This window comes from Heteronotia binoei, chromosome 8, assembly GCF_032191835.1.
Source record: "Heteronotia binoei isolate CCM8104 ecotype False Entrance Well chromosome 8, APGP_CSIRO_Hbin_v1, whole genome shotgun sequence".
Taxonomy (NCBI): Eukaryota; Metazoa; Chordata; class Lepidosauria; order Squamata; family Gekkonidae; genus Heteronotia; species Heteronotia binoei.
Window position 1 is genome coordinate 92,367,991 of NC_083230.1, and position 21,890 is coordinate 92,389,880.

Genomic DNA, 21,890 nt, shown 5'->3' on the forward strand with positions numbered 1-21,890 from the left:
GTGAAGTCAAATGGGCCTTAGAAAGCATTACTAACAGCAAAGCGAGCGGAGATAACAGTATCCCAGTAGAGCTATTCAAAGTTCTAAAAGATGATGCTGTTAAAGTGATGCACACGTTATGTCAACAAATTTGGAAAACGCAATAGTGGCCACAGGATTGGAAAAGATCAGTTTATATTCCAATCTCAACGAAGGATAATGCCAAAGAATGTTCAAACTATTGCACCATTGCACTCATTTCACATGCCAGCAAGATCATGTTAAAGATCCTACAAGCTAGGCTTCAGCAGTATGTCGATCGGGAACTACCAGAAGTTCAAGCTGGGTTTCGCAGAGGTAGAGGAACTAGAGATCAGATTGCCAACATTAAGTGGATTATGGAGAAACCACAAGAGTATCAGAAAAATGTTTATTTCTGTTTCATTGACTATGCTAAAGCCTTTGTGTGGATCACAACAAACTGTGGCAAGTCCTTAAAGAGATAGGAGTACCAGACCACCTCACATGTCTCCTGAGAAACCTGTATAAGGGTCAAGAAGCAACGGTCAGAACAGGATATGGAACAACTGATTGGTTTAGAATAGGAAAAGGAGTTAGACAAAAGTACATCATGCGGAATGCTGGCCTGGATGAAGCACAAGCCGGAATTAAGATTGCCGGGAAAAACATCAACAACCTCAGTTATGCAGATGACACCACTCTACTGGCAGAAAGTGAGGAGGACCTAAAGAACCTCTTGTTGAGGGTGAAAGAGGAGAGCACAAAAGTAGGCTTGAAACTCAACATCAAAAAAACTAAGATCATGGCATCCGCCCCCATCACACCTTGGCAAATATAAGGGGAAGACATGGAAGTAGTGACAGACTTCACTTTTCTGGGATCCAAGATCACTGCAGATGGTGACTGTAGCCATGAAATTAAAAGACGTTTGCTCCTTGGGAGGACAGCTATGGCAAACCTGGGCAGTATAATAAAAAGTAGAGACATCACCCTGCCAACAAAAATCCGTATAGTCAAAGTGATGGTATTCCCAGTAGGTAATGTATGGCTGTGAGAGCTGGACCATAAGGAAGGCCGAGCACAGAAGAATAGATGTTTTTGAGATGTGGTGCTGGAGAAGACTCTTGAGAGTTCCTTGGACTGCAAGAAGATCAAATCAGTCAGTCCTAAGGGAAATCAACCCAGACTGTTCCCTGGAAGGTCAGATGCTGAAGCTGAAGCTCAAATACTTTGACCACCAAATGAGAAGGGAGCACTCCCTGGAGAAGATCCTGATGCTAAGAAAGACAGAAGGCAAAAGAAGAAGGGAACGGCAAAAGATGAGATGGCTGGACAGCATTACTGATGTAACACACATGAATTTGAACAGACTTTGGAGGATGGTGGAAGACAGGAGGGCCTGGCGTGACTTTGTCCATGGGGTCGCAAAGAGTCGGACTCGACTGTGTCACTGAGCAACAACAAAAAAAGAAATGCAGAAGTCCAAAGGACAACACAGTCTGTGTTGGGGCTTGTTTACAACTGTCAGTTGGCATAGATTTATTATGAACATAATATCAACCCTACCAGATCAGATCCAAAGTCCAGTTAGTAGCATTTTGTGCCCTAAATTCCTAGATGCAAATCATTCAGACTTTCATTGATCAAAGTCTGGTGCATTTAACTTTATACCAGCGAAACAAGCCAAGTTCAATTGCAGTGAATTAAATATGGCAAAATATACATGTACGGAAGGGGAGCAGTGTTTTACACATTCAATAAATTAGTAAATGTCTGATTCCCATGGAGAAAATTACCAAGAGGAAATCTTGCAGAGAATGCATGGTTAATTTCTGGAATGAGAATTGGCAAGAGTAGTAAGGCTTTTTTTCTGGGGGAATGCAGTGAAATGGAGTTCTGGAACCCCTTTGTGTAAACAAAATTCTCAAAAAACATTTACAACTTCATGAGGGCACCCGTGTGTTTCTCATTCATTGTCCCTCTTGAGAGTTGTGGCACCTCTTTTTTCAGAAAAAAAGCCCTGGTAGCAGTACATTAAAGCTGGGCTGCAGGGGAAAGTTACCATAGTTGGGGCAATAGCTACATGACCTGTTTTGAGTTTGCTTGTGTTGCTTTCTGATCATGTGGCTAAGGGAAGATGATGTACAGCAAAAAGAAAAAAAGAGTTCTCGCTATCTTAGAAGGCTGTTTACTGCTTTCCAATTCAGAAGTGAAAATGTTTAGGCACATATGTAGGGCTTCTTTCATTCATGTTTCTTGCTTCTTAGTTGCTACTCTACTACCTGCCCTTGACACCTTCAGACTACTTGAAACTTGAATTGTTAGGAATTAAAGCATTCATTTTAATAAGGTGCAAATTAGTTCTCTCTCTTAGCTATGCTGATTCCAAGGCAACTTCAGAGTATGTTTCCTTCTGATTTTCCTCGAATACCGTGTGTGTATTGGTTATTGTGATGCAAGAGTTGTGGGGGGCGGGGGAGGTTGGGAAGAGGGAGAGTATTCATCTAGAAATCTGGATGAAAGTAACACTAAGAGGGAAAGAGATCTTGGGGTTGTAGCATATCGCTTAATAGTGTCAACCTAGTGTGCCGCAGCAGTGAAAAAGGCAACACACTGTGCTAGAGATTATTAGGAAAGGGACTGAAAATAAAGCAGCCAATATTATAATGCCCCTGAATAGATCTGTGGGATGGACACATTTGGAATACTGTATGCAGTTCTGGTCACCATTTCTCAGAAAGGACATTGCAGAGCTGCAAAAAGTGAAGAAGAGGACAACCAGGATGATTTAATGAGATGGAGTACCTTTCCTATGAAGAAAGGCTGAAGAGTCTGAGACTTTTCAGTTTAAAAAAGAGATAATTAAAGGAGGACATGATAGAGGTTTATACAATTATGCACAGGGTAGAGAGAGTGGACAGAGAGAGCTTTTTCTCCCCCCCTCCTAAAATATTCGAACCCAAGGGCATCCAATGAAGTTGATGGACGGTACATCCAGGATGGACAAAAGGCAATACTTCTGAGTGATTAAAATGTGGACTTTGCTTCCAACAGATGTTGTGATGGCAACAGGCATAGACAGTTCTAAAAGGGGATTAGACAGATTCCCAGAGGACAGGTTCACCAGGGGCTACTAGCCATGGTGACTCAGGGGAACCTCCATGTTCAGAGGAAGTACCTCTGAATACCAGGCAACATCAGGGGAAGGCCTCGACCTCTGTGCCCTGTTGCCCTCCATACTAACTGGCCAGTTGTTGTATGAGACAGGATGAACTACTAGCCTGATCCAGCATGGCTCTTATGTTCTTATGATCCACAGGGTGCGGCGTTACATACCAGTATTTAGTATGATGAGCTTTGTACTTTCCAAAATAGGCAACTGAAGATGGTCATACAGTAGGTAGAATGGAAAGTATTTTGGTAGTCTCTAAGGAGCCACTGGAATCCTGTTATGTTTTAGTGCAATTAATGTTTTGTTTTTTATACCATCTTGCTATTATTTTAATGGTGCTTACAAAGTAGTTATTAGAAGGAAATCGTGTTTTCTATGTCTTTACAGTTGCTGAATACTTACTGATGTATGCAGATAGAGTTTATTAACCAGTATGCTTGTCAGAATGATACATAATCTTAATTGCCTTATCATTTTTTAAATAAGGATCAACTTTACCTATAAATGGGTTTACTTTGTGGCCACTGTACTTTTCAGACTAGTTCTCTCTTTGTGAGATAGAAGAATCTTCAAAGCAGACTTGGCTCCAGTGGTATTTCTTAGCTTGAGTATCTTTGATATGGGTTTTATCTTCAGGCAACCTCTATTGATAGTCATTTGCTTTGGTTCTCTGATCTCTCGAGAGCAGCAGAACATTCCATCTAGTAAAACAAGCAGTTAAGTGCTGAATTAATATTGGAAACCCATTATCCTAGGCTGCAGCTCTTTAATTTGTTTTAAACAATTGTGAATCATTCTAATAATTGCCTTTCCAAGAAGTGCAATAAAGTTTTAATTAAATTGTCATTGAAAGGGAAACAATCTAATGCAATGCAGCACAGTGAAGAAAATCTACTTTTACCTAGGTTTGGAAATGTGTTGATGTGGCACTTCCACAAGAAGACAGAAATGTATAATTAAGTCATTGTTTTCTTATGCATAGAGTTTTTCTTGCCATTGCTTATGCTTACTTTTTTCAGGTGCTATGGAGCAGAACACTTAACTCAAAAGTAAATTCCAGTTAACTTCTGTTCTGTAACATAAAGAATATGCCAGTGGAGTTTCCTTCTTGGTGGTAAATAGCCTGCGGTACTGGAGTAAGAAGGTTTAAACTACATTCCTGTAACTTCATTGTTACATAACAAACAAAACAGTAAAGCAGTTGTGAAGCTAAACATCACTTGTCATTTTGCATGTTTTGATATGTATTAACTGTATGCAAAAGTGACAATTCTTGGCAGTCATTATCAATCTGCCAGTTATACAGTCTATTCAAAGCTATTCTGTAGCTGGAGACACAACTGATGCAGACGCTGGACCTGGAAAAGCTATTTCAGTTAACCCCAGGGCTTTTTTTCCCAGCAGGAACACAGTCCTGACTGGCTTGGTGTTAGGGGGTGTGGCCTAAAATGCAAATGAGTCCCTGCTGGATTTTTTCTACAAAATCCTGGTTAAACTTTCTTTGTTCCTTTCTCCACCTCCATATAAACTAACTTAGGGAGGCACTCCACATGGTGGTAAATGCCATCAAATCACAGCTGACTTATGGTGACCCTACAGGGTTTTCAAGGCAAGAGAGTCAAAGGTGGTTTGCCATTGCCTGCTTCTGTGTCACAACCCTGGCATTCCTTGGAGGTCTCTCATCCAAATACTAACCAAGACCAACCCTGTTTAGCCTCCGAAATCTGATAAGATTGGGCTAGCCTGGTGCTCCACATAGATTACAGTATATATAGTAAGTTACCAAGTAGTCCAAAAATATACCTGCAAACCTGGTGTCCAGTCGGACCTTTTGTTTACCTAGCTCAGTAAAAGTAGCAAGCTTTTCAGGGCCCCAGGCAAACAGAGGTTTTTTTCAGCAATTTGAGATTTGCTTGAGATGCCATGGATTGAGCCTCTATGCAAAACATAGTCTGAACCACCAAGCTGTATTCCCAGCCTCTGTTGTTTGTTTTAATGGTTTTTCTCAATATGTTACCTACACCAGGCTTAAACACTTCTTGCAATATAGGTTCAGTCTGTCAGTTATTATAGAGGTGTAGAAGATCATATAATTCATATATAACTTGGGTAGCACAAGTGAACCGTGTACTGCATAAATTTTGTGTTGGCAGGGTAGGATGGGGTTAAGAAGTCTAGGCTGGTAGTCTGCACTTGTGTCTGGGAGAGATGCAGAACTTAATTTATGCCAGGACTCACCAAGAATAAGTTTAGGAATCTGGCTTCTGTGAAAGCAATTAGACATGAAATATGTGGTGTGAAAGTATCTGTGAAGATCTTCATGACTGCATGATATCTTTCATGAGGACTGGCCAAAATGGCACACTATTTTATGTCATTTTGGTTGGTCCTAATAACAAAGTTATCATGTAGTTTCAGGTTTTACTTTGAACCAACATGGCTGTCTGCAACCTCTTTCTGCTCTGTATATGTGATGGATCGATTTTCTCACAGAGTCCTAGAGGGCAACATTACCTTAAAAAGGGTATGTTGAGGTTGGGATAATGAACCAGCATTGCATCTCCATGTGGTAGTAAATTACTCGAAGGTCTTGTGATAAGAGTCCCCCTCCTTCCAGTTCCTCTAGGTTGGCAGCTGAAGAGAGGACATGCTGATGGTAGCTCTGTGGCTGGGATGGGAAGTATATGTGTCCTTGGATCCATTTCTGATTGCTGTCATTGGAGCTTCATGTTTTGCATTAAAGATTTTTTTTTATTTTTTACCATCAACTCACAACTGGCTTATGGTGACCTTATTGGGTTTTCAAGGCAAGAAATGGAAGAGGTGGTTTTCCGTTGCACACCTCTGCGTAGAGATCTTGGTATTCTTTGGTGGTCTCCCATTAAAGTAGTAACCAGTCTCAGCCCTGCTTGAGATATATCTGGGTCAGAGCATTAAAAATTACAGGCTGAAAAGTGTACCTACCAAGCATGCTTGAACCCTAGGAGTGGTGGCTGAGTTTATTTAGACAGTGGGCCTAAAAGCTGTCCTAATAGCTCATGCGTAGTTCTGATGGTGCTGATAAAGCATATTTTTGGATTGTCTCCTAAAAAAGAGAAAAATCTGCAATTATCCTCTTGCTGGAGGTTGAGGCAGTAAAGAAAAGGAATGCTTTTACGGCTTAACCTGTTGTAAGATACTTAGATTTCCCCCTTATTCGTTGGCTGGCTGCTTGCCACTTGCGTCATTTTGACACAAAGAATTTAAATGAATCAGGATGCTGGGGAAAGAGTGACTAAACTTTCTGCTGCCTGAGCTGTCTAAGCAGGAATTTGTACATTTTTTTCAGGTTAGCTGTGCTGTTTAAAGCTTTAAGATTCCTTATGGTATGTTAAGCTCTCTGTCAAACTTGGTTCTTCATTTGCAGCCGCAAGTACAAACCTTGTTCTTTGCTGAAGTGAGGCAGATGCATAATGTTCCTGGGCTTTTTAGCAGCTATTTCAGAGGTCCCCAAACTTATTTGGTCTAACACCCCCTTTTCAGAAAAAAAGTTACACAGTGTCCCCCTGGAAATCTACCTTCAGGAAGTGGACTAAAAGATGCAATGACATATTTGCACACAGATTAAACAAAGATGTTGTAAAGAAAACACTTTGAAGCTTGAAATTCTAAAATTATTTTATAAAATCAACCATAGCAACATTCCCATACACAGAGAATTTTTGAAATTTCTTTATAATTATTATCCACCCTCCCCTTGTCAGCTCCAACTAATGCAATGGGAAGGTGCCACCACCCAGCCGCTTTCAACCTGAAAGCAGCAGGCAGCAGTAAAATGGGGCTCTCTTTGGAGGCTTCCTTGGAAGCCTCCGACAAGCAAAGGCAATGTTTGCCCTGCAAAGAAAAGCGGCAGCGTGGCAACACCGCCTGGGGCTCTTGGCTTGTCTGTTGGCTGGCGCAATCGTGCCACAAGGGAAGGGGGAGTAAGGGGGTGCCCAGCAGCGCCCCCTGGCAGGGTGGCACCCTAGGTGGTCACTTACCCACCTACTCTCATGCGCTGGCCCTGCAGAAGCAGGGTTGCCACTTTCTGGAAAGTCAGGAAAATGGAAATTGGTCAGGGAAAGTCAGCGAAATTGTGATTAAAATATATTCAAGCAGTGAATTTTTGACCTGCTGCTGCAAAAGCATGATCTGTTCTTGTGGCAACTGGAATAGAGAAGTTGAAGAGGGACCCCTGAATAATTATGAACACCCCTATAATAATAATAATTGAAAATATGGTTTTGCTTTTAACAGCAAAGAGAATGTCTGATGCAATATTTGAAGAGCTGTAATTGTTAGAAAAGCAGGCAGCTCAAATGGGTGTAAGACACAGATGGGTACTGATAAAGAGGCCCTCTGAGGAAGCTCCTTGCTGAATAGAGATAAGCAGACATGCTGGAATAAGCAGGGAGAAAAGGGGAGGGGAGAAGTGAATCAGATAACGTGTAAGGCGGCAGGCTGCAGGCTCGCTTTTGCTTAAAGCTGATGTTTTGAGAAGGGTCCGGGGTTCATTATTTTTGGGAGCCTTGATGCTCAAATGAACCTGCTTTGATGTCAAAGTAAAATACCTCATTTTTCAATCAGTAAGTGTGCGCCTCGCTTATTCCTCTGCTACAAAGTAACAGAATACAAGTAAAACTTTATGATGCCCTTTCCCAGTCCCACCTTTTTCTCAGCTCCACCCCCAGCAACCAGCCTAATGTGTTTGTTGAGCTCTGTCCCTGCATGATTTCCAAAATCTGCCTGTAGCATTGGCAAAGCAAGGCTAGTTTAAACATTTAGCAATATACAAACTTTAAACATCTGTTTTCATCCCTACCTACTAGTACTGCATTTAACTTACATATAAAAATAAGCATGTTTTTGGGTCATGCTTGTGTATGGAATGGACGTTTTGTCTCCTGCTAAACCCAGCACAGAGTTGCAAATGAGTTTTGCCGCTGTTGGATTTCACAGACAACTAGCACTTTCTACTCTGCACCTTGCAAAGTAAATTTTGCGAATGTGATTGTTACTGCTGGAGTTTACAGAGAACCAGTTCTCTCACCCTCTTTCCTGACTTCTCTCGTGCATAAAGGTTGCAAATGAGGGTTGTCTGCTTCTCTAGATTGCAGAAACTCCACCTCCTTTCTTGCTGATCTGCTCATTACACTTTCTGGAACCAGAAACTGAAAGTGAAACTTTCCCAGTTTTGGAAAGTTTCTACTTGTTCGCATTCAGAGTTTACTTGAGTTGAAGTTTGCATCTTGGTGTAATTTCTGGTGCAATTGCAAAACAGATGTTGCTGCAGTTAATGTTGAAAGAAGCTGATATTAAATCTCTTACTTTGACAAATATTTTTGTAGTTGAGACTTGTGTAGTTGTAGAGTAGAATGTTTCATTAAGCCTTGCATTAATGCAACACAACCTATTCATTTTTTAACTTGTGGTTATATTTGAATGGTGATCAGGGAAATTGACAAATGTTGGTCAGGGAAATGAAAAATAAAATTTTAGTAGCTACCCTGAGAAGACACTCTGACTGATTTCCCACTCGTCTTAAGCCGCTCCCAGCCTCCTCTTCTCAGCAGGGCTTCCCTCTGATTTCACACTATCTGCCCTGGGGCTGCAGCTAGCTTTGGCTTTTTCGCACGCCAAACAGAAACCTCTAAAACCCAGTTTGTTGCACAAAAAAGCAGACGCTAGCTGCAACCCTGGGGCAAATAGTGTGAAATCCAAAGGAAGCCCTGCTGAGAAGAGGAGTTTGAGAGCCGCGTAAGATGAGTGGGAAATCAGTCTCTGCGTCTGGGGCATTGTGGTTGGCTGAAATCAACAGAAACAACCACCTGGTAACCAGAGGTCTGTAAGAAGCTTGACGCTCTGCAGAAAATCTTGTGAGGAGCAAGCTACAGCTTGAAACTCTTCAGAGAAGTTTGTGTAATTGCCGCAGTACTTCCACTGTCCTGATTTGAACTGTATTGCTGAGAGAGAAACTGCAAGTAACCTTGAGAAGCGGCTAGCTATAGCAAGTATTGGCTAGGATAGACTAATAAGGTTTTTTCTTTCTTTCTTGTTTGTCTGCATCTTTCTTATATTTTAATTGGAAGGAGTTGTGGCCCTCATTACTAGTCTAATTGGGTGAAATCGCACTAAGTAGCAGACAAAAAGGAGCCCTCTATTTTTATTAATTGGAATTTTTCTCTAAATTAGAAATTCTGGACCCTTCCCAGAAATGTGATGTTCTGGACCCCTCCCAGAAATTTGATACCTCCCACCCTCTTTTCTTCTTCCTTTATGCTTCCACTGCCCCCTTATTTTTATTCACCGCCCCCCAATTGCACCCAAGGCTACTACCGCCCCCCTGGATCGTCCCAGCACCCCCCAGGGGGCAATATTGCCCACTTTGGGAAACACTGAGCTATTTCAAAACACTGCTTCTCTGGTTTGTGCTATTTTTCAGGTGGTAAAGTGCTGCACAGTTTCACTTTGAGTTTCCTGCTTTTTTTAAAAAATGCATTTCCTCTTTACCCAATGGAAGACTAGGATTCCCCCACACACACACACACATGCGGCATCAAGAAAAAGAAGATAGTGCCTTAAATTTTACTTAAAGTTAAACTTACGTGGTAGTGAAAAGTTTCATCAAATTACAGCTGACTTATGTGACCTGTAGGGTTTTCAAGGCAAGAGACAAACGGAGGTGGTTTGCCATTGCCTGGCTTTGCATGTAGCAACCTGTGATTTCCTTAGTGGTCTCCCATCCAAGTACTAACCAGGACTGATCCTGCTTAGCTTCTAGGATTTGATGAGATTGGGCTAACCTGGACCATCCAGGTCAGGGCAATAAGAATGTTCTATCCAGTCTCAGCAGACTTGTGGCAACCCATAACCATGGGGTTTTCTGTTCAAGAGATGAGCAGAGGTGGCTTGCCATTGCCTTCCTCTACATAGCAACCCTGGACTTCATTGTTGGTCTCCCATCCAAGTACTAACTGTGTCCAATCCTACTTCGTTTCCAAGCTCTAACTAGGGCTGCAGTAACATGAGCAGTTTGTGCAGATATTGTTGTGGTATTTTTATAGACATAGAACACAGTCAGATAACAACATCTGTCTTCTGAACCCCAGATGCTGGTACTTGGGTCCGGCCTATCCTGGAAGCAAGTTTGCCGAAACTTTGTATGCCAATGTTTCCACACCACTTTTTCTGATGTCTGAATTCCCCTGTTGAAAATGGGTGCCAGATGGAAAGTGTGAAGGCCATTTCCATCTCTGTTGTGTGTGTGTGTTTTGCCTGGTAGGTGTGCATATGTGTGGATATGCAACTGGCTTATGGCTTATTTGTGTGGGGTTTTGGGGGGGCCTTGTAGGGATGTGTGCATATGCACACATGCGGCTGTTCCACCCCCCGACCCATAAAATGGATGAGTTCAGCTCAAACTGAACAGAAGATTGAAGATATGAGCTGTTACCCCCATAGGGCTATTGTAGAGTCGTGGGCCGAATGAAGGACTTCCGGTGAAGACCAAGGTTCAAATCCCCCCTCTTCGATGGATCTCAGTGGCTATTTGGGCCAGCTTCTCTCTCTCTCTCTCTGTGCCTAAATTATGCCACAAGGCGTACCCATTTTATCTTTACAACAGCCAGATGAAGGTGGTCCTGTGCTTAGGCTTATTATATTTTGAAAAGCAAAAAAAGAGGACAAATTTCATGACTGACTACTTCAAAGAACTGATCACTTTGATATATCTCATTTTAAATACCTAATATTTCTGTGATTTTGTTGTTGTTGCACAGTCGAGTCCGACTCTTTGCGACCCCATGGACCAAGTCACGCCAGGCCCCTACTGTCTTCCACCATCCTCCGAAGTCTGCTCAAAATTTCTGTGATAATTTCTACTAAGAATGTCCCTATCCTTCCAACCCAAAGAGGACATTTTCATCAGTTTTTTAAAAAGAGCCCAAAGGAGAACAGACAACAAAAAAAGAGGACATGTCCTCTACCGGAATTTCTTGGAGAATGGAAAGAGAGACAGAAGTACAAGGAGAAGTAAACCACCACTAATACAGCAGATATTCAAAACAAGGTTGAAGATGGAACCTGTGGCTGTAGTTTGACACTCGTAATGCCTAATGGATTCACTGTTGTGATGAGGATAAAGTGGGAAGAGAACTGCGCATTATCTAAGGCAGCATAAATGGCAAGCAAATTCATTAGAGGCAAAAAATCTTTTAGAATCAATAAACACTCTGTTAAGGAGCGAGTCAATTCTGAAATCTTCCTTTGCCATTTACTGAATTGTTTGTAATCTTTCACAATTGGGATTGTCTGAAACAAAAACATAATTCTTGGTATAACGTTCATTTTGATTGCAGAAATTCTGCCCAGCAAAGACAAGTTCAATTTATTCCATTTTAGCAAATCTCCATCAATCTTATACCAAAGCTTCTCATAGTTATTTTTATATAAATCTATATTTTTCATAGTGATTTCCACATCCAGATATTTTACTTTTGAAACAACTTCACAATCTTCCTGTTGATTCTTTGTCATATTTTTACATAACATTTTTGATTTTTTTTTATTTATATAAAATCCTGCCAATTCTCCATATTCTTGTATCTTGTGAAGCAGCAATGGTGTTACATATATAGGATTTTAATTAATAAACATTACATCATCAGCAAACGCTCTATATTTATAGGAAAAACCTTTCAGTTTCAGTCCCTCTATCTCCTTATCTTCTTGTATTTGCATAAGCAAAATCTCTAGAGTCATTATGAATATCAATGGAGATAGAGGGCAACCTTGTCTCGTACCTTTGTTGATTATAATTTTTTCTGTCAAATCTGCATTTATACAGAGTCTTGCTTGTTGTTCAGTATATATTGCCTTAACCATTCTTATAAAATTTTCTCCTAATCCTAATTTCTCCATCACTGCAAACATAAAGTCCCAATTCACATTATCAAAGGCCTTCTCTGCATCAGCAAAGAATAATGCCACTTCTTTTCCAGGATGCTTCTCATAATATTCAACCACATCTATGACAGTTCTAATATTATCTCTAATTTGTCTCCTGGGAAGAAAACCTGCTTGCTCGTCTTTAATAAAATTGTTCAAATGCTGTTTGAATCTTTCTGCTAGTATCCTAGCATATATTTTGTAATCATTATTAAGTAGTGAAATTGGGCTATAATTTTTTACATTCATGGTGTCTCTATCTTCTTTCGGTATCAACTAAATTACTGCTTTCTTCCATGTATTTGGCACTTTTCCATAAGTTCTTATTCTATTCATCAATTTTTGAAGTTTTGGTACTAATGTCTCTGCGAGGACTTTGTAAAATTTTGCTGTAAAACCATCTGGACCCGGTGCTTTTCCCAATTTCATTGAGTTTATTGCTGCTTCAACTTCTGTTTTTCCAATTGGTTCATTTAAGACCTTTTGCATATTTTCTGTTAAGGGACTTACTTGTATTTTCTGTAAATAAACATTTATTTTACTCTGTCCACCTTTTGACATTGGAACAATTTAGCATAATATTTATAAAATTCCCTTTTAATTCCTGCTTGGTCCACAATATCTTTACCATCTGACATAATTTTGTTAATAAATTTACTCTCTTTTTTTTTCATTTGCCAGAATGGGTATTTCCCAGGTTTATTTGCTCCTTCAAAAGATTTCTGTTGCAATCTTTTAAGATTCCATTCTACTTCTTTATTTAGCAGATGTCTTAGCTGGTTCTGTAATATTGTAATCTCACTTATAATTTTCTTTTTCCCTGGTCGCTTTCTAAGTTCCTTCTTAGCAATCTCTTTTTGGATATCCAAAAAAAAAGAGGAAAAAAGAAAAGAAAAAGAGAATTAAAAACTTTATTAAGAGGGGGTTTCACATGCTGAGGATCTTTCTAATGATTGTAGCAGTTGTGTAACTGTCTCCTACCGGCTTAACACCACCCTCTCAATGTATAAATGTCAAGACAGTGTGCGTTTGCAATAAAAAAAGGCCAACACCATGCTGGGAATTATTAGGAAGGGAATTGAAAACAAATCAGCCAGTATCATAATGCCCCTGTATAAATCGATGGTGCGGTCTCATTTGGAGTACTGTGTGCAGTTCTGGTCACCGCATCTCAAAAAGGATATTATAGCATTGGAGAAAGTCCAGAAAAGGGCAACTACAATGATTAAAGGGCTGGAACACTTTCCCTATGAAGAAAGGTTGAAATGTTTGGGGCTCTTTAGCTTGGAGAAACGTCGACTGCGGGGTGACATGATAGAGGTTTACAAGATAATTCATGGGATGGAGAAAGTAGAGAAAGAAGTACTTTTCTCCCTTTCTCACAATACAAGAACTCGTGGGCATTCGATGAAATTGCTGAGCAGACAGGTTAAAATGGATAAAAGGAAGTACTTCTTCACCCAAAGGGTGATTAACATGTGGAATTCACTGCCACAGGAGGTGGTGGCGGCCACAAGCATAGCCACCTTCAAGAGGGGGTTAGATAAAAATATGGAGCAGAGGTCCATCAGTGGCTATTAGCCACAGTGTGTATATGTGTGTGTGTGTATAATTTTTTTTGGCCACTGTGTGACACAGGGTGTTGGACTGGATGGGCCATTGGCCTGATCTAACATGGCTTCTCTTATGTTCTTATTTGAAAATTAATTCTAAAGGGACTGTGTCAATTGTATTTGAATCATGTGTGTTTAAGTCCTTTGAAGGAATGGTGGTATAAAAACACGAGACTCTCTGGCAGTCTCCAAAGCAGGTTTTGTTCAAGCTTAGCTTTAACACTGTAAAAGCATCATGTGCCCACCGTTTCTTGCAATGGCACCGTATTTTAGAATTATTATATAGATACTCGCATTCTTCCTGTAAAACTTGGTATTTTTATTTCTTTTACAGAGCTGGTTCCTTCAATAATGAGCAACTTGCTGAATCCGGATGCAATCTTTTCCAACAATGAAATGAGTCTCTCAGACATAGAAATCTATGGTTTTGATTATGACTACACATTGGTCTTCTATTCCAAGCATTTGCACACATTGATCTTTAATGCTGCCCGGGATCTGCTGATCAATGAACATCGGGTAAGACACACATCTCACTTATTTTATATGTACAGAAGATATTTAGGACAGGTTTGTTTTTGTTTATTTTATGTATACATGCACACTGTGGCATATAAATGTGTTAATGCCAAAGCAGGTTGATCATAAGGTTTGAAAATGAATAAAGAATGTAATTATTCAATAATTTATATGTGAAAAATAGTTTAACTACATCATAAGGCATTTATTTTTTTGGAATTAATTACTCACATTCCACATTGTGCAGCAAAAGAATGAAAAGTTTTCTTAAATTTTTAGGCACACACATCCAAGGAATGCAGATTCAGTAACTCCTTCTGTAAAAAAAATGTGTATGACAAAGCTACTTAAATGAGAAAAATTAAGTTCAATTAATTAAGAACAGAACAAATTGCAGTAAGATAAACCTTGTAACATACATATTTGCAGGGCTTTTTTGAGCAGGATCATACAGGAATGCAGTTCTTGCTGGCTTGGCATTAGGAAGTGTGGCCTAATATGCAAATGAGTTCATGCTGAGCTTTTTCTACAAAAAAGCCCTGTGTGAGACAATGGTGCTACCAGGGGTGTGGCCTAATATGCAGATGAGTTTCTACAAAAAAAGCCCTGTGGGCCTAACCATGGCTATCAAATCCCTTGGAGTGTGCATATAATGTATCAGCCTTTAACTGACAGTAACTTTCTACTTTTCACAAGCCTCATGTATGGAGGATTACATAACTTCCTATGCTATATATGAAATTTGCAAATAGTAGCTTTGTCAGGGTGCTATAGACTGGAGGGTTGGTAGCTACCAGGCAAAGTAAATGGGAAGTAAATATTCATGTGGCTTGGTAGAGACCTAAACTGAGCAATGACCATATTGCTGTGAAGTTTTTTGTATATAAAACTAGAGTGCAAGGTTCCTTGTATGAGCTTTGGGAATGATCCTAGTGGGGCTCAGAAGAGCATTTTGCATCAGTGATGATTTCTCAATCTCAGGTCCAGTGGGAATGCCACAATAATAAGCACTTCAGCATATGCTATATTTATCAACACTTACCCTCTGAAGTCAATCGTCTGTGCTCTAATTTAGAGCTTGTTTTCTACATAGCTTTGATAGATGTGAGATTAAGGCCAGAACTGTGCTACCTATAGTTCCATGATTACCGGTACTTTAAGACTGTTTCTCCTGTATTATATTCCTATACCACTTTTCCGAGTTGCTCATAGTGGTTTACAATACAATCAGGCACTCTAAAACCAGCCTGAACCTCTCCAGAATAGTTAAAACCCAAGTAAGGCCAAATTTGGCCCAGTTGCAGCTGCTGTTGGTGAAGAAAGGCTTTTCAGCCCATTTCTTTTGTTGTTTTCCTACAACAAAACCCAGTAGAGGGGAAATAAGGGATGAAGGGATTAAACCCGCCTGTTCTGACCCTCTTTCCCCTAGTTTTTCCTCTGTTAATGGTGGCCTTAGGTCTGAAATCATTAAGAAAAACCCCTTGGACTTTTAAAATATTGATGGAACTACACGTAATATTAGGGTTTGTAGAATCTTTCGGGATCAAGTGCCGTGTTCTACTGGAGAAAGTTTTCCTTCCAGACGTTTCGTTCTCAGCTGTGGAGAACATCCTCAGTGGCGTTGCAGTTGGAGCAGGCGCTCAGACCTTCTTGGCTTCTGTGCATTGAGTGGAGCCAGGGCTGCTGGAGAGCTGCTATTTCTAGGCTGGAGGGGGTGTGATGAAAGGGCAATTGGTTGGTGTGATGAAAGGGCAATTGGGGGTGTGATGAAAGGGCACAGAACAATCAGCACAGTCAACAATCATCTTCTTTATCTTCAAACCCCTTCCAACCCTCCCAGCAATTAACACAGAACAATGGTCACATTCAACAGCCAGTTTCCTTATCACTACCCTTCCAGGAAGCCCCACCAAACAATGGGCACATCCACAAACCTATTGCCTTTTCATCACACCCCCTCCAGCCTAGAAATAGCAGCTCTCCAGCAGCCCTGGCTCCACTCAATGCACAGCAGCCAAGAAGGTCTGAGCGCCTGCTCCGGCTGCAACGCCACTGAGGATGTTCTCCGCAGCTGAGAACGAAACGTCTGGAAGGAAAACTTTCTCCAGTAGAACACGGCACTTGATCCCGAAAGATTCTACAAACCCTAATGATGTTACCAGCTGTGAAAACCTGAAATCTTTGACTACACGTAATACATAGCTTCTTCTAAAGAATAGGTTTTCATGCTAATATTAAATTCAGATTTCCTTTTGGACCAGATTCTGTTTGAGGAAATGCACTATAGCTTGACATTCTTAAAAAAAAAAAAAATTTCCCCCCACTCTGTGTTTGTACACAAATAAAACGTAAAATGCAGCTAGTTCATAATAGAAAATCTTACTTAGATTGACAATCTGTTCCCAAGTTATAAAGTTTGCTAGCTGAATGAACTGCCGTTCAAATTTCTTTCCTGTATTGCATCTGCTCCAGTGCTATGGTCTCAGAGCCTTTACGTAACCCTTAAATCTCTCAAAGGCATATTCTTGCTCTTCTGTGCTGCTTCATATGAACTTTTTCTTTCTGCTACCTAGATTTAGTTCAGAGTGTAGAATTCAATGCTGTGTTAGAAACAGCTAGCAGTCCAAAGGTCATGGCTATATATACACATATGTGTGCTTATAAATATCTCTGGAGTAAATAGGAAATTAGATCATTGCACATAAACAGGGCTAGTAGAGTACTCCAAAATATTGTTGCTAATGTTTAGTGCCAGGAGTGGATGAAAGACACCTAGGCCCTGTTCACACAGCATGTTGAGTCCGTGTTAAACCGCCCCGGTTCTGTTCCGAATATCTTTGTTCTGGATATTATTGATCAGACTGCCATACTACAATTCGAATCACTCCGTGGTGAAACCGTCTTCTGCCGTCCACATGACGGCACCATGCAGTTCTTTTTTTCTTCACTTTTATGTGCATTATGCACATTATATGCACATGTACAAACGCGCTTGCGCATGTGCATAGGTTAGAACATTATGTGATTATGCAGTTATGCGCTTATCGCTAAGTAGTAAAAAAAATGGCGACAGTAAACTGGATGTCTGAGGCTCCTTTTGCTCTGGGACAGCCTTCAGACATCTGGAAGTTGGTTGAGAACTATCCAGACGGGGAAACTACAAGGTGAAACCGGAGAACTCAAAAAACACTGCAGAGGAGCAGGTAACAAAATACTCTGGTAACGAGAAGGATTGTGGGGCGGGGGGATACTATGAGTTAATACCGGGAAGCAGATGTTGCTGTCTGATAAGCCACTTTTAATCCGGTATGAAACAGCAGCGACAACTGATTGTATTGTGCGTCTGAACAGCTTCCTAGTGTTATATTGATATTCTTTGCTCTACATTTAGGGAATGACAGTACAGGAGAAGTATCAAACATGAAAATGTTTAGGGTTGGTTCCTATGAATGGTGAGTGAAAGGCATCTGTTGTGATGGCTCTTACCTCTTCTTCTAGCAGACTAAAATCCAAAGCTGATGATTGAGGGACAAAGTTATGGAGAAACTGGCATGAGGTCTTGCAGGGAGGAGGCTGTCAGGAGACGGGTTGTGTGAATTTGCTCTTCTTCCATTTTCTATCATAGTTTCACAGCTGCTTTTCTTCCACCAATGCAAGGAGGGAAGCTGAGAGTGATTTCACCCGATCTGTAAAAAGGACATGCTTATTTAAAATAAGCTTAGATTGTGATTTTTTAAAATGACATTTGTTTTGCTTGCAAGGTACTTAAGCTCCTGTTATGAACAAATCCTTGTGCTTTGTGATAAAACAGGCCTGTCCCGTTTTGAGTTTGCAGTTGATACACAAACTCTGTCTCAGTGAATTAGATGCAGCATAATTGGGGGGAAGGGAGACTACAGCATACAGATGTTGCATCTTGGCTATTTGCCACAGTTCCTGCCAGCCCAACATCTGGTAGAAGAAAGGGGTAATTCTGTGGTCCATGAGAGCTGATCACAGAAACACAAGGATACATCATAGGGTATCTTTTTTTAAATGTGGTTTTACAAAAGCCCTGTATAAGTTGATGCTTTCAGTTGGAGACTATAACCTGGCAACAGAAGCCCTGCTGGATGGCCCAGATAAAATTGGAGACATTTTGGGTAAGCCATCTTCCATCAAGGCTTTGCTGGACATTAAGACAGGAAGGGTGACTTCATCCCTTTCCCCCCCTAATGCAACCTCTCAACCTGCACAGCAGTTCATCCATGTTGGTTCTCTACTCCCAGGAATCCTTTCTCCTCTGGAAGGAAATGCCAGGAAAATTGACACGCCTTCCATCTGGACACACTGGGTACAAGATCTCATCTGTTTGGGGCAGCATCAAAATGGGAAGAAAAACTGAAGTATCTTAAGAAAAGCTTCTCAAGGGCTTTGTTCCCATACCTCTGGCCCTGACTAGGCACAGGGATTCAAAGGATATTGCCAGGACTGCTGTGTCCTCAAAGACAACAAATCCAGTATTCAGAATAAATTGTAGAAATCAAATCAAAGTTTATCAAAATATATTCCTCCCAACCTCAGACGAACATACATACCTGGTGATTCTGTTCTGAGTTCTTGTACAATGTAGTTTTTGTTGTATATTGTATGTATTGGTGGAAGAAGTAGAAGTGAGCTTGAGATAGAAATGGGACACCACTAGAAGCCCACAGATGGGCTGCCCCATTAAGTGAATCTTGAAGGCACTTCCCATGGTCAGTGGGCTGTTTCCTGCTGCCCAAGTTTTTACGTGCCTCATACCTCTGTGTATACCAGGGCTTCATTGGAGACTTCGGGGGAAGCACCAGCTTTGTGTCTGCACCCTTTTCCCATTAAAGGGAAAAGGAGATGTCTGGAACCCTAGGCCATCAATATGTATTTTTACTACTTATAAGGGTGTCAAAACATGCTGCTTGTGAAATGCACCTGACCCCCAGAGGGCTGCTATCCAACCCACCAGCAGCTGGTTGTCATCTGCTTCCTTCTCCTCTCTTGCATCCTTCTGTGTCTCAGCTTGCTTTGCCAGGCTCTCTCAATCATACAGGTGCTACAGAGCAAAGCCTCTCTTCCCTCCACTGGCTGAGGCTCCTCTCTTGGGGAGGTAGAAAGGAGGAGGGAGGGAGGGAAAGAGCAAGAACTTGCTTTGCCAGGCTCTCTTAATCACATAGCAGAATTACAGAGCCAAACCCCTCTTTATTGGTTGAGGCTCCTCCCTGCCCACCTCCTGGGAAGCGAAGGAAAGACCAAGATCTTGCTTTGCCCAGTTCTCGCAATCACAGGGGAGAGATATAAAGCACCATTAAGACTGGCAAAGTTTTATTCAAGGTAAGAGCTTCTTGCCTTACGACAAAGAGAGAGTTTGTGTGTGTGTTCTATTGGGCTCATTCTGTCAGGGCTCTCCTGGGTGCAACTGGATTCCCCTCCTCTTTTTTACTGTATTCATGCCCTCAGTAGGAAAGCAATGTGAACAATTTAGATGAGGAATAACAACAAGCCAGTTAGGTGGATTAGGCTGAGTGTGTGTGTCCAGACTAAATTCACCCAGCACATTTCCTTTGATTTTTTTCTTTAACATTTCTCATTTTCCTTTGACTTCCTTTGATTGATTGGGGATTTTGAAGTTAGACGTTCCAGATAGTAGGCTGATACTGACAACTATACATGGCCATCTCTCTGTTCTTGAACTGCCTTGTAGGAATTGTAGTTATTTTTCTGTGGAAGATTATAGTTTTTTAGACAAACACATAGCCCTCAGTCTGTGCTGTGGTGTCTTCACATGTTCTTAACTAGCACACGAAGAATCATGTACAAAAGCTCACAATGCCCAGCCATTTCATGTTTTCCCCCAGGTCTTAGGCTCAGAGCACTGAGCATGAGATTTCTGTAATGAATGTCAATAAATCAAAAGTGGGTTTGCAACTTACAGATACACGCCTGAACAACACCTGAACAGAATACTCAAGGTTGCTACAGCACAGACAATTGTCTCTGGTTTTTGATGTAATAATTCAGAGCAAGAGGTGTCAGTTATCAGAAACAGTTAAATAAACAAAATATTACAAGAGTGCTAGTGTTTTAAACATGTTTTAAGTTTAAAAAAAAATCTTTGTGTTTGTGTCCTTTATAAAGTATATATCCCTGCTACCTGGCATTACATTTTATGACACACATGGCTTGGCCCAACAAGATCTCATTTATGTCAGATACGGCCCTCGTAACAAATGAGTTCAACATCACTGGTTTAGAACATTTAAGAAAAATATCTGAGACACTCAGGGTTTTGCATCATGCACTTCTTTGTGCAAAACCGCAGGGAACAGCGATCTCCCTCCCTCTTGTGTTCTGTTCGCTCAACCACCACAATAATATACTTAGCAATCAGGATGAAGTTTCCTGGTTAAGAGCAGAAAACAAGAGAGTCTGATGTCTGTTGGCATCCTTAATGTCCAGTTTCAGTGGAGTTTGGCAGGTTGATCTTCAGGTAGATGCAAGCTCTGTCATACCATGAATTGTTTCAACCTTTTACAAAAAGTGACATTAATTCTGGGCCTTATATTTTTAGAGAAACATTTGCAATTTGTACAGTGGCAAAGTGGACCAAATATTGCATTTTGAGGACTAGAGACCTGTTGTGGTTATCTGGGATAAGAGCACTTGGTATTCTGCAATTTTTAAGCTGACTTCTTAATTCTCATCCTGCCAGTATCCTGCAGAAATACGGAAATATGATTATGATCCCAACTTTGCAATAAGAGGACTTCATTATGATGTGCACCGGGTAAGTATAAACAATTCCATTAGGGACTTCTGCTATGTTTAATATGGTGGTGTTTAAACTTGAGACCTTACTTCTAAAATTAGCTCTTTTTCAGGACTCACATGCACAGTACCTCTACTCTACACTTCTCCTTCCTAGCATAACATGCTGATGGCTTGCATTACTTAAAATTGAACAAGTTTAATTCACTCTCAATATGTAGTATATATAACATTTCTGAGCAACAGGCTTAGTATTTCATGGCCATTTTGCACATTATAGAGGGGCAGGCCCTGACCTGGATGGAGGCTAGATTGATCTTGTCAGATCTCAGAAGCTAAGCAGGGCTGGCTGTGGTTAACAATTGGATGGAAGACCACTAAGGAAGTCAAGGGTCACTACATAGAAGTAGGCAATGGCAAACCACTTCTCTTCTTCTCTTGCCTTGAAAGCCTTATGGGGTGGCAATAAATTTGCTATGACTTGATGGCACTTTTTACCACCACCGAGCCCAAATTTGCCACAGGGCTACCTGTCCCAGCTCACACTGTGCCCCGTCCTCCTTGCCTCACAATTCTCTTGTGAGAACATCAGAACCCAGTTTGAGAACCACAGGTGTCACATATTATCATTGGTCTTAATCCTTTATCCTGTATTGTCAGGTGATAGAGCCTTATTTCTTTGCCCATTATTTGTGAGAAGCTTGAAAAAGATGCAGAACTGTGTTTTTGTGTGCATAGTGTGTATAGTTTATTTATTAATTGTTAAATTTAAATAAGCATCATTCATTCTGAGTGCCACATGACAGCTGTTAGCTGTCCTGGCCTTCTGGAGTAAGCTGTTT

The 21,890-nt window shown here is 40.9% G+C and overlaps 1 protein-coding gene across 2 annotated transcripts in view; it reads left to right on the forward strand.

Annotated features, from left to right (window-relative positions):
• The window catches only part of NT5DC3 (5'-nucleotidase domain containing 3), a 57,093-nt gene that overhangs the window by 6,919 nt on the left and 28,284 nt on the right, over positions 1-21,890 (forward strand). For both annotated transcript variants that reach the window (XM_060245600.1, XM_060245599.1), the window contains exons 2-3: positions 14,084-14,268; positions 20,993-21,067. In XM_060245600.1, the coding sequence (XP_060101583.1) occupies positions 14,084-14,268; positions 20,993-21,067 (260 nt within the window). The remainder of the gene's footprint in view (positions 1-14,083; positions 14,269-20,992; positions 21,068-21,890) is intronic.